Source organism: Anomaloglossus baeobatrachus, chromosome 7, assembly GCF_048569485.1.
Source record: "Anomaloglossus baeobatrachus isolate aAnoBae1 chromosome 7, aAnoBae1.hap1, whole genome shotgun sequence".
Classification (NCBI taxonomy): Eukaryota; Metazoa; Chordata; class Amphibia; order Anura; family Aromobatidae; genus Anomaloglossus; species Anomaloglossus baeobatrachus.
Genome location: NC_134359.1, coordinates 5,120,944 through 5,132,402, shown reverse-complemented (window position 1 = coordinate 5,132,402; position 11,459 = coordinate 5,120,944). Strand labels below are relative to the sequence as shown.

General features: G+C 49.8%; 1 protein-coding gene across 1 annotated transcript; it reads right to left on the bottom strand.

Moving 5' to 3' along the window:
• Positions 1-8,426: 8,426 nt before the first annotated feature.
• On the bottom strand, positions 8,427-11,174 carry TMEM37 (transmembrane protein 37). The gene is given in 3 exon segments (XM_075318737.1): positions 8,427-8,753; positions 8,756-9,137; positions 11,140-11,174. Coding segments are annotated over 3 exon segments (585 nt in total). The 5' UTR covers positions 11,161-11,174; the 3' UTR covers positions 8,427-8,571.
• Positions 11,175-11,459: the final 285 nt, after the last annotated feature.

The window sequence follows — 11,459 nt, the reverse complement described above, 5'->3', positions numbered from 1 at the left end:
ATCCCTCCTGTGCCCTAATGACCGTGACTAGTAGGTGCCCTACTCCCTCCCCCTCTATGAAATATTTCTGTTTGAGGAAGTAACGTTTATTTTCTGCCACCGACATGAGATTTTCTTTGAGTGACGTTTGTGCCTTCTCTAGAGTGTTTTTCGTTTCCTCTGTCGGGTTGAGCACCACCGCAGCCTCCGCATCAGATACTTCCTGAATCAGACTTTGGGTGTAGCGTCTGTTTTGGTTTTTACGTATGCATATTTCTCTGATATAGATGCCCCTCACCACGGCTTTCAAAGAGTCCCAGACTATATGTGATGGTGCAGAGCACTCATTAAGTTGGAAATATTCTAAAATAGTATCATGTAAAGATCCCCCTATAAGCTGGATCCAGAAGGGATTAAGTCTCCCCTCTCCAGATGCCTGGGTGCATATTGCAGCCTTCCAGGTTGGTTATGCCTATTAACAGGGCCGGTATTCAGGATTTTGAGCAGATCCAGGCAGGAGCTCTCCAATGCTGCGTCCTCCCTACATGAGGTCCAGGCCACCAGCCGTATCCTACATATTCTACACTCCACCAAATATGTAACCCTATAGGATTGCAACTGATGAAACCTTGTATTTGTATAGTGTTCGTGCTCTTCATGGCAGGTTCACACCTGATACATATATTATGTCCACGTATTTACATCCAACCACGTATTACTTGATTTTGGAATTTCCTTTACCCCTCGCGATGGAAGACCGGGACGAGGTTAGAAGACATGCAAAATGGCCAAATAAAGTCAAACACTGGGTGTGTGGACAATGAAAGAGCTAGATAACTAGAAGTCCAAGGAAACAAGATTACGGCTGGATATTACATTTTTATACATATATAATGCTAGGGACCGGATGAATAAGAGACGTGCATATCCGGAAACCTGTGCGGCGGAACGGGATATAATCCCAACTGTTCCCTCAATCTCAAGAAACTTATACGAGCAACTAACAACATACAATACGATATAAATCCATGGAGAAATGGAACAAAACACAGGAATACGAGAACATATATCAATAAGTGGGAAAATTAGATAATCCACAGTAAACTAAGGGAATTCCAGATGGATAAACCAAATTTATATGTGGAAAAGACAGAAACCGATTATTAAAAACAACCCAGAAATTCGGGAATGACGGAGGGTTAATGTTTCCAATACAGACACATCAGCAGACCTAACCTCATCATCTATAGGGGAGAATTCCTTTACCCCAGGACATAGAAATGCGTGAAAAACCGTGGCAGAAGAGCAGAGAAAACATGGGGGTATGAAGAAATCGCAGATATGCACCTGCAGATATGGAATCTGACACCGTATATCCTCAGAGAGGACCAGCTGGAAGGTCTCCCAGAAGGGGATGGTTTTTCACCACCTCATAGATTCCACCTTTGTAGGACATTGTTAGATGTGAATGTCCGGGATCATTACACTGCGGGACCATGTCTATACAGAAGATACAGAAGATGAGTATCCGCAGCCATCCCGAGATCTACAGAACTGAGCAGCAGCGTAACATCTACAGGAGCAGGATTAGGACCGGACGGTCCCTTCACAACAAGCAACCCGCAATATTATCCCAAACAGTCCAGGACAGCTATACCAGATCAATTTCAGGACATTATAGAAAACGATTTGGTGGAATTAAACCAACGGAGAAAGAAAGCCATAAGTAATCTGACCGAACAAGAGCGGACGGCCATGAGTGAAATAAGAAAACCCGCAATCTCGTGATACACAAAGCTGACGAGGCGGAGGACCCTCGTCCTGGATTCTGAATATATAATGTGGAGATGCTGAATAAGTCGGAGATATATGAGGGCCTGACAGCGGACCAACCCCAAATGTTCAAGGGGCTTTTCAATGTGCTGAGTGACAGACCGGGTCCCTCAATGAAAGATTGGGGTCATGGATGGATCTTTGGTTACAACCGATTGTTAGGAGCATCCCAGGGTATATTAGAGACTCCAGAGCTGTGTTCCAGGTTTTTGAGGAGTGGGCTCTGGATTTGGGGGGCTCACAGCCGATGTGATTGTGTTATATCATCCACATGAAGCTGCTTTCATTGCACGTAATTATTTTTTGGATAACTACGGCTCCATAGGAGCGGAAAGAAGGAAAGAAAAAAGGTTCGGATTAAGATGTGAAATTCCTCTTATCAAAGAGTTTTTCAGATTTGAGAAGGGTTTTTCATCCAGAGATGAGGGGTTCACGTCCCCCCTCGTTAGGTAACATCACGATGGCGTACCGGGAGGAATCGGTGATCTTCTCTGCTCGTAAGAACATAGATGGGATCGGCAGATTCACAGATGACCTCCGGCTGGTCAGGAGGGTGAAGAAACTGAAGCCCAAACATGGATTTAAACATCAATGAATTCAATTGAAATGTACATATTGCTTCAATAAACGCCGGAAGGGATCTGGTGGTCTAGTATAATGAACCATGTATTGATCCCTACCACTGGATCCCATCAGATCAAATCCGGACTAGTCCAAGTATAACAGTGGGAAAAAAGATATCACTCTGTAATGGAGGCTTGAGAGGGGAACAGAGGTGAGATATGGGGCGGATATTCATACACCGCGCACTACAAGAAGCGAGGGTTATGTGATCCTGCTGCCATGTACGAGGTCCGGATGAGAGGAATACACGCGTGTATACAGATGTGTGATGGCTCCACATGGAATGAAGTGGCCATAAACATGTAGACATCACGTTTATTGCTTATATTTCTGTAGAGATCTCCAACCGGAAACCATGATGGTATAAGGTGCGATATTCATATACAGCTCTGGCAGAAAGTAAGAGACGGCTGCCCAGCCTTATACACATCATCTTCTCTACATGATGATTGCGGGCAGAGTGCACCCCATTGTACTGCCCGGAGCGGGACAAGGTCCCCCAAAACCGCGTGAAGACCGGAGGAAAGCGGCCAAGACGCAGGAAAGCTGGGATTACACATCATGGATATTCCACAGAATATTGATTTCTGAATCCTCCTGAGGTGAAACATTATTATATTGTTGTGTGTAAATGATGAGGAACTTGTTTTCTTTGCATTATTGGAGGTGAAAGCGGCTTGCATACTGTGCATTCTGTGCATCCTGTGCATTCTGTGCCTCCTGTGCATACTGTGCATTCTGTGCATCCTGTGCATTCTGTGCCTCCTGTGCATTCTGTGCATCCTGTGCATCCTGTGCATTCTGTGCATCCTGTGCATTCTGTGCCTCCTGTGCATTCTGTGCCTCCTGTGCATTCTGTGCATCCTGTGCATTCTGTGCATCCTGTGCATCCTGTGCATTCTGTGCCTCCTGTGCATTCTGTGCATTCTGTGCCTCCTGTGCATCCTGTGCCTTCTGTGCATTCTGTGCCTCCTGTGCATTCTGTGCATCCTGTGCATTCTGTGCATCCTGTGCCTCCTGTGCCTCCTGTGCATTTTGTGCATCCTGTGCATTCTGTGCCTCCTGTGCATTTTGTGCATCCTGTGCATTCTGTGCCTCCTGTGCATTCTGTGTCTCCTGTGCATTTTGTGCATCCTGTGCATTCTATGCCTCCTGTGCATCCTGTACCTCCTGTGCATTCTGTGCATCCTGTGCCTCCTGTGCATTCTATGCCTCCTGTGCATCCTGTGCCTCCTGTGCATTCTATGCCTCCTGTGCATCCTGTACCTCCTGTGCATTCTGTGCCTCCTGTGCATTCTGTGCCTCCTGTGCATTCTGTGCCTCCTGTGCATTCTGTGCCTCCTGTGCATCCTGTGCCTCCTGTGCATTCTATGCCTCCTGTGCATCCTGTGCATTCTATGCCTCTTGTGCATCCTGTACCTCCTGTGCATTCTGTGCCTCCTGTGCATCCTGTGCCTCCTGTGCATCCTGTGCCTCCTGTGCATTCTGTGCCTCCTGTGCATTCTGTGCATCCTGTGCCTCCTGTGCATTCTATGCATCCTGTGCATTCTGTGCCTCCTGTGCATCCTGTGCATCCTGTGTATTCTGTGTATTCTGTGCATCCTGTGTATTCTGTGCATCCTGTGCATCCTGTGCATTCTATGCCTCCTGTGCATCCTGTGCATTCTATGCCTCCTGTGCATCCTGTACCTCCTGTGCATCCTGTGCCTCCTGTGCATTCTGTGCCTCCTGTGCATCCTGTGCCTCCTGTGCATTCTATGCCTCCTGTGCATTCTGTGCCTCCTGTGCATTCTGTGCCTCCTGTGCATCCTGTGCCTCCTGTGCATTCTATGCCTCCTGTGCATCCTGTGCCTCCTGTGCATTCTATGCCTCCTGTGCCTCCTGTGCATTCTGTGCCTCCTGTGCCTCCTGTGCATTCTATGCCTCCTGTGCATCCTGTGCATTCTGTGCCTCCTGTGCATTCTGTGCCTCCTGTGCATTCTATGCCTCCTGTGCATCCTGTGCATTCTGTGCCTCCTGTGCATTCTATGCCTCCTGTGCATCCTGTGCCTCCTGTGCATTCTATGCCTCCTGTGCATCCTGTGCATTCTGTGCCTCCTGTGCATTCTGTGCCTCCTGTGCATCCTGTGCCTCCTGTGCATTCTGTGCCTCCTGTGCATCCTGTGCCTCCTGTGCATTCTATGCCTCCTGTGCATCCTGTGCATTCTGTGCCTCCTGTGCATTCTGTGCCTCCTGTGCATCCTGTGCCTCCTGTGCATTCTATGCCTCCTGTGCCTCCTGTGCATTCTGTGCCTCCTGTGCCTCCTGTGCATTCTATGCCTCCTGTGCATCCTGTGCATTCTGTGCCTCCTGTGCATTCTGTGCCTCCTGTGCATCCTGTGCCTCCTGTGCATTCTATGCCTCCTGTGCATTCTGTGCCTCCTGTGCATTCTGTGCCTCGTTCTGTTATTGTCACCATTTCTCATTTTCAGAAAATAAATACATTTATTATTGGAAATTAGGAGACGTCGTCAGTAGATTAAAGAAAAAAGAACAATCTACATTTTACTCAGAAATAGAGAAAAATCACAAAAACTGACGATTGTGCAGCGGTCTCTGAATTATTGCCAGAGCCGTGTGTATATCTAATATATAAAGGTGTGTGTGTGTGTGTGTGTGTGTGTGTGTGTGTGTGTGTGTGTGTGTGTGTGTGTGTGTGTGTGTGTGTATGTCTGGGATTGGCATCTGCACCGTCGCAGCTACAGCCACAATATTTTGCACACTCACACGTCTGGACCCCGAGAGCGTCATAGGCTATGTTGTGAGGCGAAAATTTAACCCCGCGCGTTCCAATTTACCATTCAATTTTGCCCCTATTTACATAATGGGGAAAAAGTGAAACGAAAAGTGTATCCGCACCGTCACATTTACAATCACAAGATTTTGCACAGACACCTCCTTTGACCCAGGAAACATCGTAGACTATGTTTTGACAGGAAAATTTAACCCCGCGCTTTACAGTTACTTTCCAAAAAACATGCCTCCATTAAAGTAAATGGAGCCTGGAACTACAGGTTATTAGTAGGAGCTGTGATTGGTTGCTATAGGAACAAAAGACATTCATAGTATAAGAAGCTTATATGTGAGGTAATAAGATATCGGTGGGGAGACGGAGAGAGACAGAAAGAGACAGAGATAGAGACAGACAGAGACAAACGGTGAAAGAGACAGAAAAAGACAGACCTGGAAAGAGACAAATGCAGAAAGAGACAGATGGGAAAAGAGACAGACAGACATGCAGACAGGGACAGACACAGGCAGACAAGGAAGGAGGAGACAGCCAGAGAGACAGACAAAGATAGATGGGGAAAGACACAGACCTTGATAGAAACAGACAAGGAAAGAGACAGAGACAGGGAGACAGACAGAGACAGGTGTGACGACATGGACTCTCATGGGTTAAAGTTTCTTAAAATTCAGCCAGACGTATTGTTCTTTTGTGTATTACCTCATGTTTGCTTAGCTATTGTTTCTCCAGACCCTTCCAGTAACCATTGTATTGTAGTTGTGTATTGCTAATGTAATTACCTTAGTAGCCATTGTCGAGTCTGTGACTTGCAAACTTCATGTAGATATCCTCAGTCTTTCTATCCAAACCATTTAAATGAACATTATCCATGCAGCTTGAAATTCATCCAATGGGAGAAGCAATCTTGTCCAACCAATCCGATGAGAACGCAGTGTATCCAAGTGGAAGGCTGTGGCTATAAAAGGGATTTTTTTAAGTCACCAGGTTGTTGTTGATGGCTGTGTATGATCCAGTCTAAGCTCTTAGGAGCTGGCTAGAGGATCAGGATACCTTGTGGCTTCAATCTAGGGACTTCGGTTCCGATTGGAGACCATGTCCACAGCCTAGGGATTTCGACTCCAGCTGCCAGGATTGTAACATCATACCACAGACTACTTAAGGAGGAAATCCAGGTTGGGACAATTTGGTCACCTGGCTACAGACTTTGCAGGCCTCAGCCAGCTTCCTAACTAAATCTGGCGTTATTCCAGTCACGGTGGGTGCCAGCCGAAAGCGGGGTGCTGCTGGATTGGAGTAATTAGCCCTGGAAGCTCTGAGGCATGGACATTCTAACCCCTGGTGAGACAGCGGAAGGGTGAGACTCTGTTGCCTGTTACATTTGTGTGTTTTGCTGGTTGTGTGTTATGTGCCGTTAATTGTTTGGGGATCCAATAACGTCTAATTATTGTGGTTCCCTCACCCTGTGTTGTCTGAGTAGTGTTCCGCCCACGGTTAAGGAGGCCGGCGTTCAGTTGGGATGAGCCCTGAGCCACGCTGTCTTTCTAAAGGCGGCTAGGCCAGAGGACGAGAGCACCCACTGACCCCCCGTGTCTCCACAACAGGCAGACAGGGAAAGAGACAGACAGGAAAAGACAAAGAGACGGGGAGACAGACGGGGAAAGAGACAGATGGGGAAAGAAACAGAGAGATAGAGACAGACAAAAAAAAAAAGAGACAGACAGGCAGACGGGGAAAGAGACAGACGGGGAAAGAGACGGACCTGGAAAGAGACAGACGGGGAAAGAGGCAGACGGAGCACATAACTTGGCCAATTTAGTTAAATCTGTGGGATATCTGTGGTGTTGAAATATATGTTGTGAAATGCTTCTATTAGCTTAGTTTTTGCCTTTTAATGATTACATTTCTATCTGTTTTGTGGTTTGTGCAGAATACATTTTTGTTAATACATTCTATTTTGTTAACAACAGTTATTAACCCGGGCAAAGCCGTGTAGTGCAGCTAGTATATATATAATGTGCAGTTTTCTGTATCTTTCTCCTCTCCCATTGGTGGATAATCGCATGTATGTATTATATCTAGTATGTTCTCTCAATTATATATTTTGTTATCCACATATGACATACCAGCGGGGTAATGATAAGGAACACTATGGCTCCCATTTTTCCCTATTGAAGTGTATGGGTTCTGGAGGCTATGGACCGGTACATCCACAGAGAGAAGACGTCTCCCAGAACCACCTGATGGGACGTTAGAAGTGAAGGAAGGACACTCGGAGGAATGAAGCCGTTCCTGTGAGCCGGCTCCTCTGTGGACTCTGTTATATCTTCTGTATCATGGTGGAGGCTTGTCCTTAGCTGAAACGCGTTGCTCGGTAATTGGTCGCACTCCCTGGAGGGGTTTTAGAGTTTTTTTCTGACGGCTGCTCAAGTCATGGAGATTATAAAATGAAGAAATAAATACCAGACATCACTCGCTCCTGGTGGACGGCCTTCTATTGCGGGATCACGTCCCTTCCTCGCAGGATCATTTATGGTTTCTGGTGATACCACATTATTGTGCCATCACTTGTAATGTCCACATGGCGGTAGAAGGGGGCTTTCTGGTGAGGAGAGGGTTACACCAGTATTTGCACTGAGATTCTTATCATCTACCCAAGAATCACAACAGATCTGGGAACCTGTGCTGATACGCCGCAGATCCAAGGAGCCGGCCGACCAATCAGCCATATGGTGCAGCGCCGGATCCCGGAGATAGTGTGTCCGGTCCTGGGCCACAGTGGGTGCTGACCGCCATGCCTCACCTGATCCGTTACTCTTCCCCATTGTGAGAAATTAAACATGTCTTTCCCAAATTGTTCACCCCCCACCTGATCTGTCATCTCCACAATCCATGGAGACCACCGCGAGCAACACACAGGACAGCCGCAGAGGAATGTGGGGGGCACAGGGGAACGAGGGTGCTCTCAATGTCTCTGATCAGCGGCCTGAAATATTGTGCGTCTCCAGCCCCTGGTACATGATGGGAGCATAGAGCCGATCATGTGCCCCTGCTCTGCAAACACATGGAGTCAGCCTCACCGGTAGGAGGCGCTCCTCTACCCCCCGGGGGCGCTCCTCTACCCCCCCTCGCTGGCACACATCCACCCTCACAGGACTCCCCCCGCAGGCTGACCCCACACACGAGGTCCTGACATCACCAGGTTTGAGTGGCTCTGTACTGATCACAGCATTACATACACAGAACAATCACCCCCATCATCTCCCGCTGTCAGTGATGGGATAATTCCCTTATTATGCTGGCAGTGGTCACATGGTGCTGGGTCCGGCGGTCTAGTTCCCGATGCTGCATTAGTCTGGTTCTGCCCAGGGAAGGCCACAGTCTCTGCCACCGCTCAGGTGGTCACAGTACAGTCCACTGACACCATCCAGGAGGAAGAGGAAGGTGCCCAGGAGCTGACACCAGAAGGTCAGGGTGAAGGCCACGTGCTCCACCAAGGCACGCAGGAGGAGGACGTAGGTCAGGGTTGCTGCGAGGAGAGGAGGAAGGAGGCCAGGAGCAGCGCGGAGCCCATGCACCACTTCTTCCGGGAATGTCCATCATCACAAATCTGGGAAACCATCAACAGCTCCAAGCCGAAAATTGCCAGGACCACAGCCAGGGACACCCCTGTGCGAACCACCACCATTGCACCGCTGATCCTATTCATCTCGGGGCTACACACCACCACCGCCTCCTTCTCACAGGTTCCCCAGACTCCAAAAAGCGGCTGCCCAGAAGAAGAAAGCCAGTGCCCGTCACACACAGAGATGGACGACAAGACGACGGCAGTCCCTGCGCTGAGCGTGATCAGAGCCCGGACAAAGGTCTCCAAGAAAAGGCGCGACCGGAGCCGAGGCATTGAGGGCTTCACCAACTGAAGAGAAAAGACGCAGCATTACTACATGTCCCAGCATGTCTGCCACCTGCCCCCTCCTATACTCCACCACCACCTGTATACTGCCCCCGCCTACACACCACAGCTGCCACCTGCATACTGCCCCCTCCTATACACCACCACCTGTGTACTATCCTCTCCTATACACACCACCACCTGTGTACTACCCCCTCCTACACACCACCGCCAGCACCTGTGTACTATCCTCTCCTATACACACCACCACCTGTGTACTGCCCCCTCCTACACACCACCGCCACCTGTGTACTGCCCCCGCCTATACACCGCCGCCACCTGTGTACTGCCCCCGCCTATACACTGCCGCCAGCACCTATGTACTATCCTCTCCTATACACCACCACCTGTGTACTATCCTCTCCTATACACCACCACCTGTGTACTGCCCCGCCTATACTCCACCCCCCACCTGTATACTGCCCCGCCTATACTCCACCCCCCACCTGTATACTGCCCCCTCCTACACACCGCCGCCAGCACCTGTGTACTATCCTCTCCTATACACCACCACCTGTGTGCTATCCTCTCCTATACACCACCACCTGTACACTGCCCCCGCCTATACACCGCCGCCAGCACCTGTGTACTATCCTCTCCTATACACCACCACCTGTGTGCTATCCTCTCCTATACACCACCACCTGTACACTGCCCCCGCCTATACACCACCGCCAGCACCTGTGTACTATCCTCTCCTATACACACACCTCCACCTGTGTACTGCCCCGCCTATACTCCACCACCACCTGTGTACTGCCCCCTCCTACACACCACCACCTGTGTACTATCCTCTCCTATACACACCACCACCTGTACACTGCCCCGCCTATACTCCACCACCACCTGTGTACTGCCCCCTCCTACACACCACCGCCACCTGTGTACTGCCCCCGCCTATACACCGCTGCCAGCACCTGTGTACTATCCTCTCCTATACACACCACCACCTGCATACTGCCCCCTCCTATATACCGCCACCTGTGTACTGCCCCCTCCTATACACCACCACCTGTGTACTATCCTCTCCTATACACACCACTACCTGTGTACTGCCCCGCCTATATACCGCCACCTGTGTACTGCCCCCTCCTATACACCACCACCTGTGTACTATCCTCTCCTATACACACCACCACCTGTGTACTGCCCCGCCTATACTCCACCCCCCCCACCTGTATACAGCCCCCTCCTATCCACCGCCACCTGTGTACTGCCCCCTCCTACACACCACCACCGCACCTGTATACAGTCCCCTCCTATCCACCACCACCGCCTGTGTAATGCCCCCTCCTATCCACCACCACCGCCTGTGTAGTGCCCCCTCCTATCCACCACCACCGCCTGTGTAGTGCCCCCTCCTATCCACCACCACCGCCTGTGTAGTGCCCCCTCCTATCCACCACCACCGCCTGTGTAGTGCCCCCTCCTATCCACCACCACCGCCTGTGTAGTGCCCCCTCCTATCCACCACCACCGCCTGTGTAGTGCCCCCTCCTATCCACCACCGCCGCCTGTGTAGTGCCCCCTCCTATCCGCCACCACTTGTGTACTGCCCTCTCCTATATACAACCACAATATGTATACCATCACCTATTATATACAACCTTCATCTGTATACTGTCCCACAAGGAGTGCGGCTATCCCCCGTCTGGAGCCCCCTCTCCTCTCTGGACATTGCTCTGCAGCGGGGCTGTAAACCTTCTCTTACTGGCGCTAATTACACTTGTAAACTACAGGCTATAAACACTAAATCATTAACCCCCAGTGTGCTGGAGGGTGAAAACAGACGCCCAGGCCACTAAAGTAGATCTGTAGCCCCCTAGAGCCACTGCTCAGACACCTCCTGATTGGTCCGATTATCCACAATGTATAGGAATTCTCCTCCCATCATCTGAAGTATGAGGAACATCACCCCAATAAAAAAAATGGGAGATTATGGAGGGCGCAGTCCCCGCTGCTTTACCTGCAGCCCGAGAGCCGTCATGTCTGGAGACTGCAGAGATCAGGACGGGCAGCAGTGACATCACTGAGAGGAGGCGGAGCCTCAGGGAGTGATGTCACTGCTGCACTCAAGAGCCAACGCTGCAGTCACATGACTTCTCCCCTGTAGGACATTATACACAGCAGAACCCTGGATTAGGAGCAGAATTAGGCCCGGGAGCGCGCTCTTATCCCAAGGTACTCTTATATCCAAGCAAATTTTCCCCAGCTCTTATCCCAAGGTACTCTTATATCCAAGCAAATTTTCCCCATAGGAAATAATTGAAACAGACAATTCACTCC